The sequence below is a fragment of the Labeo rohita genome, chromosome 23, assembly GCF_022985175.1.
Source record: "Labeo rohita strain BAU-BD-2019 chromosome 23, IGBB_LRoh.1.0, whole genome shotgun sequence".
In the NCBI taxonomy this organism is placed as follows: domain Eukaryota; kingdom Metazoa; phylum Chordata; class Actinopteri; order Cypriniformes; family Cyprinidae; genus Labeo; species Labeo rohita.
Genome location: NC_066891.1, coordinates 16,372,365 through 16,389,180, shown reverse-complemented (window position 1 = coordinate 16,389,180; position 16,816 = coordinate 16,372,365). Strand labels below are relative to the sequence as shown.

General features: G+C 36.4%; 1 protein-coding gene across 7 annotated transcripts in view; it reads left to right on the top strand.

Moving 5' to 3' along the window:
- Window positions 1–10,687: 10,687 nt before the first annotated feature.
- The window catches only part of agrn (agrin), a 305,226-nt gene continuing 299,097 nt past the window's right edge, over window positions 10,688–16,816 (top strand). For 3 of the 7 annotated variants that reach the window (XM_051097130.1, XM_051097123.1, XM_051097128.1), the window contains exons 1-2: window positions 10,689–11,138; window positions 12,685–12,946. In XM_051097130.1, coding sequence (XP_050953087.1) covers window positions 10,938–11,138; window positions 12,685–12,946 — 463 coding nt within the window. In that variant the 5' untranslated portion in view covers window positions 10,689–10,937. Of the gene's footprint in view, window positions 11,139–12,684; window positions 12,947–16,816 lie in introns of all 7 variants that reach the window. The other 4 variants (XM_051097124.1, XM_051097122.1, XM_051097121.1 and 1 more) reach the window with 2 other exon arrangements.

Below are 16,816 nucleotides of genomic sequence, written 5' to 3'. Positions count from 1 at the left end.
CTTGTTTATTACCTTGATTGTTACAGTGGTCAGATGTCTACTGTAAATAAGTCCGATAACAGGATTACACAGACCACAGGTGTTTTTTGGTGCGAAGTACAGCAATCAAAAACACGTGTCTTCATCGAAAAACAAAACAAAAAACAATGATCTGTTACATTTATGATACGACGGTAATCATAACCCCATGTATGGCCAGTGTTGTGGAAAATGCCTTCCGAGTTCAGCAGGCATTCCAAATGACTATTTCACAACAGTTCTTGAAGTGTAAATAAATTGGTAAGATGTGTTTATTATTATTTTAGCTCTCTCTGTTTGTATAATAATATTTAAATAATATCTAAACATCTTTGAAGTCTGTTTTGAAATTGCCTAAGTTTATGCTTAATTAAAAAATAATTTGTCATTGGAATGAGAACAATAAACTTAGCTCACGTTTTAATACATTGCAGTAATACACTGCTTGTCAAACACATTTGTCCTCTTTAAGGATGTTTAGATATTTACTAGACTAAACAAGACTGCTGATTAAGAAAATGGTTTAGCTGTACTATCAGCTGACATTTACAGTCTCTTTTATCCTCATTTCCTTGTTCCACGTTCCTGTAATGTGGAAATCTGGTTCAAAGTCAGAGTTGGAAACGTCTTGAAAAATGTCTTTTCCCACAAATTTTGTATGTATGCATTTGCATAATATCCAAGGTAATTGTGCAGTTCTCATATTGTATTTTCAGAAAGTTTTGAAATATTTGTCCTCTCCTCATATTTGTCACTACTGAAACACAGTAATATATAATTTAATAAGAAGGGTTATATTAACCTGTTAAGATTTTGCTTACTTCTTCCTTGTAAATATATATATTGTTCTGTTTTATTAAAATGTTTTCAGAGGTAAATCAGTAACAGTTACAATTTTAACAATATTTCAAATTTGATTTATGAGATTTGTTGTATTTTGAATCCATTTTTTTTTTCGTAAAAGGCAAGAAGTTGATCATACTGATTTTAAACTTAAGGATTCATTAGTCTGAATTTACACTGAATCAAACAAACAGTCGGTTGTGAATGCACAAATTTGACAGTAATGTTATGGAAGCGACCACATTACATTACAGAATTTCAACCGACATACTAAACCATACTAAAATACTATAAATTTGCATAACTGTACAAAAATTTTATTTTCCCAAATAAAGGATTATGTGTTCCCTTTTGTCACTACTAAAACAATAATGACATGTCTCGATTGTGACTGTTACGGTAGTGACAATTTTATGGGATAACACCCCCCAAAAAACAAAATTGTCACTATACCGTAACTTCAAATGTTTTAGTTGTGACTGCCAATTTTAGATGCTTTTGAACCTAGCTCAAAGATGCTAATCAGCACATGGTTAGCACAGTTCTGAACAGTTGTACATGTATATCTTGTAAGGATCTTGTAAGATTTTAATACTTAAACGCCTTTTAAATGTGTTTTTTGGTTGTGGGACAGCAGTTTGCACCAACTCTGTAGAATGGCCCATATATGGTTATATAAGGGAGAAATCGGGGTACGTTTTAACATGTGATACTGTATGTTTTCGGTATACTTGTGAGATTTTAAGATGAAATGTAGGCAAAGTTTAATATGTGAACTCCCAAATCTGTTCAAAATCTCAGCCTTGGATTGTCTAAAGTGGAGAGCTGTATTGAAGATCTCTTTACATGTACATATTATGGAGACTGATACCACTCAATGTGTTTGTTTTCCAATATACTTTACAAGCAGATGTTAAAAGGTTAAGTGGATGGCAATATATCAAGGTTGTGTTGAAGTAATGCAGGCGTGTGTGCATGAGGGTGGTAAAATGTATGAGTGCAATGGAGTCTGAAACGTGTTCGGAATGTCATACCACCATACTATTTCTGCAGTATATAGTAAGTGTAGAGTACACAGTATGCAAACATTCTGAATTGCACAGAATGCAAATATTTTGCATGCATGAAATACATGGATGACCTACAGTACTGCTTTTAGCAAAATCATCAGTATACAACAGAGCACAGCATATTTTGCCATACTATTTTCTTCTTAAAGAATACTAGGGAATGTAATAGTGTGCGAGTACTTAATTGCCTCATTGGCTTGACTTGTTTTGTGCAGACCACATGGTCAGTCTGGACCAAACGTACTGCAGACCACAATGCATCCAGATGGCCGGTGTTTGTCTGTTTGTTTAGTGCCTTGAGAGAGACCACAGAAAATACAGCATCTCTAGTCAAACCAATCAAACACAGAAGACCTGAGCTGGGGTTTTTGTTTTTTGATGCACTGAACATGGTAATTTGCTAGGGAAATAATTGAGGGAGAAATTCCTGCCAAGCAAACAGTCTTACACCAGGTGTGAGAAACTGCTTCCTGTTTAGACTTGACACCTTCCCACACAACAACATCTGGCCATAAGCTGCTTGCTATCGTTGTTTGCTCTGTTCCCTCTTGGTGTTTGGCTTGCAGGACTTGGCTCCATGGGAAGCAATGAAGGATTGAAACACACAGCTATTTTTTCAATGATCTGTGACTTCATTTATCACAATAAAGCGGTCAACTTTGGCCCATGCTTTGATTCCTGTTCAGCACATTGTGTTGCTAAAGGCTGGAATACAACTTTTGGCCATATTTGCAGCTAATCAGCTAGTTGCTGAAAATCAAAGCCAGTATGCAGATATTGGGCAGAGAGAGTTGACAGATTGTACAGAATTTTGCATACAATGTGTACAGACTCTGATTACTTTATAGTGGATCTTAAGGTGGATTTTAAAGGAGAAGTCCACTTCTAAAACAAAGATTCACATATAATGTACTCACCCCCTTGTCATCCAAGATGTTCATGTCTTTCTTTCTTCATTAGTAAAGAAATTATGTTTTTTGAGGAAAACATTTCAGCATTTTTCTCCATGTAATGGACTGCTATGGTGCCCTGATTTTGAACTTCCAAAATGCAGTTTAAATGCGGCTTCAAACAATCCCAAATGCGGTTGTAAATTTTTTTAATGAAAATAACTGATCGTTTCTCTAGATAAGACCCTTCTTCCTTGGATGGACTCATTTACAACTGCATTTGGGATCGTTGGAAGCTGCATTTAAACTGCATTTTGCAAGTTCAAAATCGGGGGCACCATAGCAGTCCATTATATGGAGAAAAATCCTGAAATGTTTTCCTCAAAAAACATAATTGCTTTACAACTGAAGAAAGAAAGACATGAACATCTTGGACAAGGGAGTGAGTACATTATATGTGAATCTTTGTTTTGGAAGTAGATTTCTCCTTTAAGGTTCTTCACACTAAGAAAAAATAGTTATTTTAAGAACTACACTCTTAAAAATAAAGGTTCTTTATTGGCATCAGTGGTTCTATGAAGAACCTTGAACATCCATGGAACGTTTACAATTTAGAAAAGGTTCTTTATAGTCAAAAAAGGTTCTTTAGATTTTTAAAATGTTCTTTAAAATAGTTCTTTTAGGAACTGTTCAGTAAAAGGTTCTTTGGGGAACCAGAAATGGTTCTTCTATGGTATCACTGCAAAAACAACCTATTTGGAACCTTTATTTTTAAGAGTATGCCTATTCACTGAAAGGTTCTATGAGGAAGCAGAAAAAGGTTCTTCTGTGGCATTTGTGATCTTTTGGAATCTTTATTTTTAAGAGTTCATGAACTCATGTCAGTCATTTTGATGCAATCCAGACCACCTGGACTTAGTTTTATTGAAAGCAGTCCTTTGTGAATATTTTTGCAAGTTTGCACATGGCTTTTGTTCAGTGTAGCAGTGACATATTGCCATTGGCGGGCATATTGCTAGGATACAGATGTCGCACGTCTTCTTAGTGAGCTGTTGACTGGCATTATCACGGCGTTGGCACTGCGGGGTTGTTTCTTCTGTGGAACGCCAAAGAGATTTTGGGACGCTTGCAGCTTGTTGTCAGAATGGTCAAAATATCGTGTTTTGCTTTCAGATGACAGACAGTGTGTTGCTGATATGTTTGGGGAGAACTGAAGGATTCAAATGAAAAATAAGGATGTGATTTTATTGTCTACGAGGCAGTTGCGTGCTGAGAGAAGAATCGGAGACCACACATGGGAACAATCATGTGCTCGGCCAAAACGTTTTATGGCTTACATTAGACTTCACAAAAATACACAATGTTTGTAATCTTAGAAGCGAAAGTAAAGAGTGGAATTAAAATAGAACCCACAAAGCTTTTAAAAATCCCTAAATTAAACAAATAGCATCTGACAGACATTAATGCAGGTGCAACACACACCTCTAGGAACAAACAGTAGCAAAGTTAGTAATAAGACTGGAGAAAGGTGCATCTTTTATTTTTTTTATAGGGCTGATTTTTAATTCTCATTTTTACAAAATATAGATTCTTAAATCTCAAGAATCGTTTAGTCTAGCCAGTTTTCATTTCTAAACATTATATCCCATCCAATAAATTGTAATAAGTTTTATTCTTGGTTACTTTTGATATAAAACAATGTCTTAGATTTCAAATTCTGTGTATTTTATTACATTATTCAAACAATAAATGCCGTTTTGGAGCTGTTTAGTGTGGCTGTAGCACCTTAGTTCAAAAGTGCAGCACAAAGTGCACATGGACTGATCAGTTTCAGCATGAAATAAACATTAATAAACATCCAAAGGTAAGTTAAAAGAAAGTACAGCTTACCAAAATCCTTATCCTGTCTAATGTAAGTGTTCAATCAGTTTTTTAACCATTTAAAGATGTCAGTATAACAGCTTGTAAACAATTTCATGTAGCGTCTCATTTACCTCAGAAAAAAACATCTTCGGTGACCATAAACTGAGAAATGATCTCTAGAGAAGACTATTTTGCTAAATATATGCACCATATAACATACTCATATTGAGTTAAAACAGCGTCTCATATACTTGCAAAATAATTGAAGTATTGCAAAAGAAAATAAAGTTTTGCAAAGGAAAATGAAATGTTTGAGAATAAATAAATGTGCTTTTTGCAAACCAAAATAAAGAACTACAAAATATAAATGAAACTGAGCAAAAGCAATGATTTTGCAACATATTTTCCATGGCCATAGCTCCTAATTTATTCGCAACGCTGCTTTTATTTTGCGTTTCAGTCAAGTGTGAGCTCACAATGCTGTTTTTTTTTTCACTTTGCGCTTCACGTTTCTGCGTGTTTCACTTTCTGGGATTGTTGTGAGAATTCATAAAACATTTATCCAAATGTGCACACTTTTGGACTAAAAGCTCTAAGGGACGTTGTTTAGTCAAGCGCTTTCACTCTACATTTTCTTTCGCAGTTCTTTATTTTTGTATATTTTTTCCTCAATACTTTAATTTTCATTTACAAAACTTTATTTTCATTTGCAATGCTTCAGTTCTTTTCCAAGTATATGCGGCTCTGTTTTGACTCCATATATTCATTATAATTTTAATCAATATAATCCTTCTAGTTTTTATGACAGCCATTTAAATGTTTATATTTTAAAAAACTAATTGGAGTAGAAATACAATTATGTAATTGTAACTTTATTATAAAATCTTCATTGAGTGTAATTTTAAACATCTGTATACAAATCAGTTCATTTAACAGTTTAAACTTCAATATTATAGTAATGTAATACCAACTGACTCTCGTATATTTTACAGCATTACTTGAGAGATTTTTTTTTCCATTAAAGTGGTCATCGGATGCCCATTTTTCACAAGTTGATATGATTCTTTAGGGTCTTAATGAAACGTCTGTAATATACGTTGGCTAAAAATTCTCAATGTTACTGTAAAATAACACCCATTTTACCTTGCCAAAATCAGCTCTGCAAAAATCATCCCATTCTGGTCGAGGCTGCTTTAAATATATAATAACCCGGTCCCTCTCTTCTCTCTGTGGAGTGACGAGCATGTTTACTTTAGCCGCGTTAAGCGGCTAAACTTGCTAACTAGCACATTATTAGGAAAGGCGATCGCAAAGATTCATAAAAACCCTTATACTCACTTCTGCTGTAAATGAAGCTGGATCACGAATGATTCGCGCAAACATAGACAGATATATGTAGATCCGGAGGTGCATTTCCTTCACAAACAAATGTAATCCACTGCATCTTCAGCAGCTCAGATGTCGGGAGTAAATGACGACCACTACGTTCATTATTACATCCAGCAACACAACACCTCAATCGCTCAATTCTTGTCTAGAATACATCCCTGGTCCAGCATCAAAACATGGAGGTTGGACTGTTACAGCTGATTTGAGGTAAGACGCTCATGTCAATCAACTATAGTGGGAGCGGCCTCTGTCGGTGTGACGCCACAGCGACAGGCATCTGAGAATAGATCGATTTGAAAAAGGGGATATTATTTTTACAGATTAATTAAAAACCACTGCATGGATTTTTATCATTATAGGGCAGATTTGTACATACACTGCCAGCACACATTAATGTTCAAACAACATGTAAAAGTGAACTTAGCATCCGATGACCGAAGAAAATTTGGCATGTGCTGTACTCGGTTGTGACTGCATATATCCAAAATAATCAATATCAAATCGGAAATCGAATAGCAAGCTTGTAAAATCGGATTGAATCGTATCGTGAAATTTGTGCCAAAACCCATAAATGAAAACCAAACAATCAGAGAAAAATCTAAAGTAAAATACATAGTATTTTAGAAGATAAATGGAATTATTTCTGTAAATGTATGGGCAATTTATCTTGTTGCTTTTTAAACCATTTAGTCCATTTATTGTGCTTTACTAACATATTTTATTTTGTTTTCCATAAGCACTAAAGTGCTTCAGCAATATAATCTTTCACAGTCATGTTAATAAATCAATGCAGACTTAAGAATTATTATGCTTTCTATGACAAAAACAAAGGCAAAACAGAAAGCTCTTTTGAATAACCCTGTTTATGTGTGTATGTTTTATAAGAAGTGTTTGAGTAAAGAGGCCTGGTTTGAACCCTTTAAAAAAATGCATTTCCAATAGACAATAGTCTAAACACTGTAGCAGTACATGATTCAGCAAGATCCATTGCATCTCCAGCCATGCACTGTTTTCATTTTGCACATTAACCCACATTACAATCAATCATCACTATAAGAATAAGGTAAAAATCCCCCATCATAGCATAGCGACAAGTGGGAATGCCACCGGAGAGCTTAGGAAGCAAAAGCTAATAAATGACTAAAGGGAATATTGCTAAACTGAATTTAAAACAATAATTGCATCCGTCAAAGCCGATTACACTTTGACTGTCATGGTGCTGAAGAAAACATCTCCTCTGGGTGAGCTTGTTAATACTTGTTTTTTATTTTCGAAAGCTTTTTTGGGTGACATATTTGTGGGCAGGAGTGAGCTGTTGTCGTGATGTTAAAAGCTCTCAAGCTGAGACAGAGACGCTGATGGTTTATGTTACCTGAATTTCAACATTGGTGTCTGCGGTGTGCGGTGCGAGTCTTTTGCTTTCACATCAATCCTCTCTGTACATTGTGAAGTGCGACAATAGTTTTCCAGAAATGTCGAACTCCTACGCTTGTTTCAAAGTAGACGGAGTGATTTCACTAGAGTGATATTTGAGTTTGAATGATATTTCTCAAATGAGCTTGACTGTAATGGGCTTTATGTGGGCTGGCTTCATTATGTTACAGGAAAGTGAACGAGCGAGCGAGTGGGTGGGTATATAGGACTTCAGTCTAAGCTGAATAGGATAAGATTTGTTTTATTGGTTGTATAAAAACTCATAGGCACTCAAAAGAATAGTTCACTCAAAAATGAAAATTTGCTGAAAAGTTACTCACCCTCAGGCCATCCAAGATGTAGGGCAGTTTCTTCATCAGCCTTATTAGAAATGTAGCATTACATCACTTGCACACCAATGGATCCTGTGCAGTAAATGGGTGCCGTCAGAATGAGAGTCCAAACAGTTGATTAAAAACATCACAATAATCCACAAGTAGCCTTGCCGTCTTGTGAAGTAAACATGTTTGTACAAAACAAATTCATCATTAAGATAAAATATTAGTACTCTGTTCATAATATTGCTTTTTCCAGTGAAAAATGCATCTCATCTTAGGACCATGCTACTGTTTAAACAGTAAACATCATCAGCTTTGAGAGCCTGTGAAGTTGATTACATTAATAATGCATTCAAATGTCAAAGTTACCTATATAAAAATATCCTTCACACACCAGCTGTCTGAAGTAATAATTCACATCATTGTCAAGCACTACCAACAACAGAACCATTTCTCAATGACAAACCTGTATTTGAAATAATCTTTTAAGACCTATTGGTATTGTGGTATAAGAATTAAGGTCCAGGACATGGTGCCATTAAAATGAGAGTATTCCTACAAATATATCAGTGCAACCACAGATTCCACGCCCTGTCATTTTCCAGGAATAGATGGACGGGTAGTGAAATTACAGCTTTGAAAGGGTGGAAATTTATGCACTGTCAGTTTAGAACTGGGAGCGACAGTAAGGGTTTTATCGGTTGTGTGTGTCAGAATGATGGTCATATTAGTAACATCGTTACTCACTGCCCTCTCAAGATGTTGAAATGATTGGTACAACTATTTGTGTTAAGGTTAACTGTTTTTATTTATTTGGTTATGCTGTACTTGACGGTGCATTTTGCAGTGTACTGTAATTGCATGAGTAAGTACCAAGTAATTTTAATGAACAACATGAGCTTAATATGTAATTATTGGCTGGGACTGCTTGTAATTGCGCATTTCTTATTACAGCACTTGAAAGGAGAACCCACTTAACCTAGAATGCTGACCAAATTTGACCTCATAATGCTTATTTACATTTTTTTCACAACTAAATCTGGAGGGGAAAAAAGTATATATGAGGCTTTCTACAGAATTGATGCAGTCAGAGTTGAAGAGTTGAAATCATACTGATTTCAAAGTTATAAGGATTCATTAGTTTGAATATACATTGAACCAAACACTATCATAACATCTTACTTGATAATTCAATATACTTTACTTTTGACAAAACATCGTTCATATGTTTCGGTTGTGACTGCACATTTTTGGTAGTGACAATAATGTTTTGGTAGCGACCACATCACATAATTTTCACCACAGAATTTTAACATCCTAACAAAATATACTGAAATACTAAAAATGTACTTAACTGTACTAAAATTGTTTATTTCCCCCCAAGTAAAGTATTATGTGTTCCGTGTTGACATTTTTCTGTAGTGACTATTACGGTAAGAGACAATTTAGATACTTTTGGGCCCAGCCCAAAGATGCTAATCGGCACATGGTTAGCTAACAAAGTTTTGAACAGTTGTCCACACATAAAAACTAAAATTTATGATGTCAGCTAAAAAACTAAACTAAACTAAAAAATAATGATGTCACCACCGAAACTCCACCAAATTTTTTTGTCGTGACAGTTTCGGTAGTAACATTTTTAGATACTTTTGAACCTAGCTCAAAGATGCTAATCAGCACATGTTTAGCCAGCATAGTTCTGAACAGATGTACACTGCCCTCCAAAAGTTTGGAAACGCCCTAGATAATTTTGCACTGATAAGGGACAACACAAACTAAAAAAAACATTTTTGTTACATAAACAATTTATACAATTTTTGGTTCATCAAAATATCCACCATTAGCAGCTATTCGGCTCTGCATAATCTGGGCCTAAATTCATTGTATTCTAAACTTAATTGAAGCTTTTAAGGTGTGCTGACCCAAAAATCTTTTAAAAACCTAGGCCGGGTTTAAACCGGTAACCAGGCATCACAGTTGGCAAAGGGGCATGTCTGAGTTTGACATGTATATATTGCCATTATTATGTAATCAAAATGAAAATTGTTATTGCTGGTCTTCAATGATAATGTCAAGATACTTTAATGTATTTGCAAGGGTTTATGCTGATATCGTCCAAAACCACACTTTGCAAGAGGTGTTTTTCCAAACTTTTGGAGGGCAGTGTACATATAAAAACTAAATGTTATGAAATAACACCCCAAAAAGTGTGGTTAATTGCAGGAAAAAATGTTCGGCAGTGATGTTCCTTAAAGTTACACACAGATTTTTAGACTTTTGGACACATTTACCTCAAAATGATGGGATCTACTTACCATGTAGGCCTAGCTATGAGAGAGAGACATTTTTTTTTTTTTTTTAATAAAAAAAAGTTGCTAACAGGTTTCTACATAAGGACTACAACTACCAGAAGAAAGTGAGTTCACATACATGATAAATCAAAGTACAGTTGTAGTCTTTATACCGTCCTTTTTAGGCGGCTGTAAAATTCATTTTTGAAGTGTGACTAAGCATGTTGAAACGTGAAATTAACTTAACCTCAAAATTTGATCTTGATTTACTCATAAATATGGTAAAAATCCAAACAATAGTTAAAAATGCTGTTTTTTAATGTTTTTAAGACTACAAACTTAACATCTCTGCCTGACTGTAAATGAAAATATCACTATTAGTTGAAAGTTTCCCCTTCACTCCATCTGTAATCCTGTGGACCGGTTCATTTGTCCGAATTGGCGCGATCTCTCCAAAGGGTGGCGTTTTACACCCGCTTCTCTCCAGTGCGCTTGAAATCACCCCCTCCGTCGCTCTTATCAGCAATTCAGATTGCATGCAAATGCCCTGTGAAAGGAGCGTCATTCTGAAAGGACAGCGAGTGTGCGCGCAAGGGGGGTGAGCAGAGGCATTCCTCGTTCCTCTCTCTATTCTTCTCTGTCTGCCGGCTGATGCTCGCGCGTTCACTCAGCGCAGATATGAGCGCAGATCGCAGTGAAGTTTGAAGAACACAGAGAGCAGCGAGCGGTCGGATTATTATTTACATCTAACTTGCTGCAGAACTCGTCCGGCGTTTGCATTGAGAGTTCGTAACTTTCTCTTTTTATTCCTTTGCTTTGACCATGGGCTCTTTTCGCAGAAAGGCGTTTTATTGGCCCGTTTGGTCATTTGCTGTTGTTTTTGCGCTTTTGAGTCAACGTTGTCATGGAAGTTGTTCAGAAAAAGAGCTGGAAAAACGAGAAGAAGAGGCGAATATAGTTTTAACCGGGACTGTGGAGGAGATCTTGAACATGGATCCAGTGCACAACACTTACTCCTGCAAGGTAAGACTTCGCGCACCAGACACTCTTCAAATGCATCAAAGTGAAAGTATAAAAGCTAAATATGTACTTCATAGCACATCGTATCACAAGTCTGAGCTTATTCTTCAATACCCGTGGTTGCTCTGCAACCCTGTTGCAATGTATATCACCTGTTAGACATATAGACAAAAGCTTCCAGTCCAGTATTTGAGTCATCCTGGTCTGAAATTTGGAAACATGTAAAATGCTGCCTAAATGGGCACTTCACTAGATTTTGAGCCTAATAAATCATGAACACCAAGTAGCTGCAACCACTCTTTTTTAATACAAAATTGCATGTAATTGTAAATAAAAGTGACTTGTTTTTAACTCTTCCTAATAGGTTTTTGTAGCATGACATGTGGACATTGGTTCTTCTCAGCTAATGAAATATGTGAACCTCCACAGTCCTACTTTGATCCACCTGTAATTTGATCTTTCATACACCAGGAACCTGAACTCAGCCTTTGCAGTGACTTGATGTCCTTTCAAGCTCTATTAGTGCTTTGGGTTCAATTATCTTCAGTTATCATGTAATCATGGGCTTACTTTGTTAGAAGTAACTGAATGCGGTCATATATATCAAAGTCCTAAAGAAATTAATCACTAGGACATAAAAAGTGTGAAAAGAAGAGTAATCTGAAATTGCAGCTTTTAGCATAATTTCATTGTTTTGTAGAAGAGATATGGCACTGCAAAGCTTATATGTGACCCAGGACCACAAAATCAGTTGTAAGGGTCAATTTTTTTGAAATTGAGATTTATGGATCATCTTAATAAATAAGCTTTCTGTTGATGTATGGTTTGTTAGGATATGACTGTATTTGGCCAAGATACAACTAATTGAAAATCTGGAGGGTGCAAAACCTTGGCCAAATGAAGTTCTTAGCAATGCATATTACTAATCAAAAATTGTATTTACAATAGGAAATGTACTTATTATCCTAATGATTTTTGGCATAAAAGAAAAAATCAATCATTTTGACCCATACAATGTATTTTTGACTATTGCTACAAATATACCCGTGCTACTTAAGATTGGTTTTGTGGTTCAGGGTCACATATGGTAAAGTTAAAAAGTTTGAGGCAATTTGTGAAAAATGGTTTCTTCTTGCATTTTTAAAAATTCCAAAGCATGAAAGCATAGCAGTTTGAATAAAAAGTTGGCTTGAAATTTTTTTTAAATATTTAAAGTCATAATTTTGTGTAAAATCTGATGATCATGTTATCAGTCACTAAACATCTGATGAGACCTATGGATAGGGCTGAATTTTATGTTTCTCATTCAGTTCACATCAGAACTTTTTGTTTTAAACATTTCAAAATCCTATTTTCAATGCGGTCTCACACTTTCTGAAAACCACTGAGGTATATATGAATTAGAAACACTTAGCAAGTGTACTGCAGAGTTAGATTGAGTCTTATGCAGCTTGCGGTAGGTGGCCGCTTTGCAATGTGCAAGAAAGTGACCTTGATCTGCAGGAAATGTTGTTTTCTTAATCTCATGTTGTCTCTCCCCGATCTGAAGGTCAGGGTATGGCGTTACCTAAAAGGCAAGACCAAGGTGAACGGAGAGGTGCTGCTGGACGGAGGAAACAAGGTGATGATCGGCGGTTTCGGAGATCCCCATATTTGCGACAATCAGGTGGCCACCGGAGATACGCGCATTTTCTTTGTCAACCTGGCTCCTGAATACATGTGGCCGAGCCACAAGAACGAACTGATGCTGAATTCAAGCCTGATGAGGATTACTCTCCGCAACTTGGAAGAGGTGGAGCACTGCGTTGAAGGTAAAAAAAAAAACACTTCCCTGACTCAGCATGAGGCTGTAACACACATCTTCTGGCCGTGTAGAGATTTGAGAGTTAGAAAGCTCCCGTGGTGGTGACGGCGGTCCTGATTGCAAAAGCAGGTGGTGTTTTCTGCTCTAACTGCATCTTTATTCTACCTAATGAAGCGGATCGCATTTTGTGACATTACATTAACTATTTACATTATATTAATACAGCAATCATGGCGTTCCACATAAAACTTTTAACCAGTTTTTTTGTTCCTCTCTCAACTTTTTTGTTAGCTAGCAATGCTTATTGAATTTCCTGGGCCCTGGGGCGTTAAAAATGAAGCATATCATGTGCGCCGTCACTAGCAATCAGCCACTGAAAGTCAGTGCTCTCGAAGGAGGGTGTGTCTGTTCGCTAACTGAGCACCTCCAGGGCCTTTGACTAACCTGAGTGAAAGTTCAAACCTCTACCTTTCCTTGAGGGAAATCATTTATAGAGTTAGAGTGGAGATACTAAAACATAACAGCATAGCTTCAAGCTGTGGGGGCCTCACAAGGGTCCCTGTGTCTGTGTTATGATGGCATTCACTGTTTATTTCCACCTTCTCAAAGCCAGCAAAGTTTGGCTCTGTGGGAAAGAACAGTTGAATTAATAAGGTCGGACTGATGTCCAAACTTCTGTGTCTTTTCAAAGTGCTTTTGGTTTATTAATGTAAATGCAAAATAGTGGTTGTCCTTCTACTATAAATGGCGTGTTCCTTTTTCCATTTTGTAAATCAGCAGTGCTTGTAGTCTAATCTTGTTTAGTGTTCTACAATACTGGCAGCCGTACAAGCAGAGAAAATACACATTAGTCTGGAATACAATGGAGCATTTGAAGCTAACATCACTCTTATAGGTCCAATTGATTTTGTAAATTGGCACTCTGCATCCTCTCTGTTTGGCAGGTTGTATTGTCTAGACTTTTTGAACATCGACATTAGGTCTAGTCCAATTTCCAGCTTAGACTGGCTTAGAATTATCCACTTTTATAGGGGGAGATAGCTTGATTGACTTTTAAAAAAAGTTTGAATCTATGGTTTGTGGTGTTTTTATGTGTCACTTTGGGGTAAGTACATCTATAGTGGTTAAAGAAGAAGTCCACTTCCAGAACAAAAATGTACAGATAATGTACTCACCCCCTTGTCATCCAAGATGTTAATTTCTTTCTTTCTTCAGTCGTAAAGAAATTGTTTTTTGAGGAAAACATTTCAGCATTTTTCTCCATATAGTGGACTTCTATGGTGCCCCGAGTTTGAACTTCCAAAATGTAGTTTAAATGCAGCTTCAAACGATCCCAAATGCGGTTGTATTGGTTATTTTCATAAAAATAATACAATTTATGTGCTTTTTAATGTCAGACGCTCGTCTTGTCTTACTCTGGCTTAACTCTTAACTTCAAAATCATCCTATATCGCTGTTTTACCTTTTTTTGTTAAGAGTGTTTGATCTTTTTTGCAGGTTCACTTTGCAAAGACTGGGTCGGTACTTCTGCAGCAATGTAGGATGATTTTGAAATTATTTCTACAAGTTGAGGGAGAAAATACGATTGGAGTTTTTCGACATACCCTAACTGTCTTGAACAGAATACACAGAGTTCAGGCAGAGCAAGACAAGATGAGCATTTGAGATTGTATTTTTTTAATGAAAATAACTGATCGTTTCACAAGATAAGACCCTTCTTCTTCAGCTGGGATCGTGTACAACCGCATTTGGGATTGCTTGAAAACGCTTTTAAAATGCATTTTGGAAGCTCAAACTCGGGGCACCATAGCAGTCCATTATATGGAGAAAAATCCTGAAATATTTTCATCAAAAAACAAAATTTCTTTATCACTGAAGAAAGAAAGACATGAACATCTTGGATGACAAGGGGGTTGAGTACATTATCCGTAAATTTTCGTTCTGGAAGTGGACTTCTCCTTTAACATTTAAAAAACAATACTACAGTGTTGGTTAAACACTTTGAAAATACACTTGAAACTTAGCAGAAATATATTTAAATGCTGTGATCTTGTCTGTCTTTTAAAAAGTATCAAGTGTTGATTATTTTCCACACAAAACTCAGAAAACATAGCAAAATATACAATTATGTTCGAGAAGATTTTTGAGAAGATTCAGTTTACTTCCTGGTTAGTGTTAAAGAGATTAATATTCTGTCAGAAATTAATATTCTGTCATGATCCTGTCAAGACCTTTGTTTATCTTCAGAAGATATTTTTGATGAAATCCAAAATCCTTTGTGACCCTGCATAGACTTTAGCCGTTCTGTTGCATGTTCCTTTAAATGCTAATGAGCTCTGCTCACCCCGCCCCTCTCTTCTGTGCGGTGGCGAGCCGTAATGTTTACTGTAGCTGCGAATATTGCTAAATAGCACATTATTAAGAAAGGCGATTTGCAAAGGTGCATTAAAAACCCTTATACTCACTTCCGCTGTAGGTGAAGCTGGATAATGAATGATTTGCGTGAACATAGACGCATTTATGTAGCAGACAGGCACATTTCCTTCGAAAACAAAAGTAACGTTAATCCTCTGCATCTTCAGTCTTTGAGGATGATAGTAATGTTGCTGTCTATGCAGGGTCATAAAGCACTCGGATATTATCAGAAATATCTTAATTTGTGTTCCGAAGATGAACAAAGGCCTTAGAAGTTTGGAACGACATGAAGGTGAGTAATTTTCATTTGTGGGTGAACTATCCCTTTAAGTAAGCTTAACTGATTAGACCTTTATGTCACACATCTGCCATATTTGTGTCCAACATGAGACTGAAACTACATGACTCGCGAGCCCTCATTGGTAGAATCGAGGACAAATCAGAACAGTTTTCCTATAGGGCACAAAATGTCCCTTTTCACCTTGTTTTTTTTTTTTCTTCTTAGTTCTCAGGTTTTTAGTGCCGAGCTTTTTGGCACCAGCCTACTGAGGAGAGACTGTCTTTTTTGAGGCTGCTAAAATCTTAAAAGGTTTGATGAGGGGGCAATTTAGCAGAGTACCTTATTTTGCATTCGCACATGGCGGGTAAAGTGTAAGGCCACTGAAAATAAACGCTCCTCTGGCTAATGAGAGGCCATGTGCTTCATTTAACAAATGTGATTCTTTTTATATTGTAATAGGATTGGATCTCGCTTTGCACACAAGATACTCAAGTATACGCTACAAATAGCAAACAGCTGTGCTCGGAATGGCCAACGGTTTTGTTAAACGCGCAGCTTGCGCATTCTAATTCTGAAATCGGCGAGTCTATAAACAGAGACTGTGTGTGCACTTCAAAACATTTAGGAACAGTGGTTCTGACCTTGCTTTTGACATGGTTAGACAAGTATACTATAAACCAGGCCTTGAATGAAAAGTGCTGCCCTGAAGGCTGAGTGACTTGGAATGGTGCCTAATGGTGTGCTTTTTGTGTCTGCTAAACTGATTTGGGAATTTGATGTTATCCATCAATTATTTAATAAAGCATGACCTTTTAGTGAAGTTTTTTTTCTTTTCTTCTCTTTTGTCACTGCTTCGTATTAGACCTACAGCAAAAAAAAGAGGAACGTGTGAGGTGGAAAGAACAAGATCGTACCTGCCAGCATGTTGAGCGTATCCTCTCCTCTCTCTTCACCTCTGACAGGTTAGATAGCACTGAGAAATGAAGAGATTCCTAGAATACTGCTGTCAAAATTTTCTTAAGGGGGGGAAAAAGCAGTGTTTATAATGACAAGATTGGGAGGGTGAAATGTGATAACAAGAGAACGCAACAAGAAATTCTTGATACAAGTGTAGACTGGAACGCTTATAGGAGAGGCCTAGAGGCATTGAATTCTTACTCCCACCTGCTGAAACAGACCACT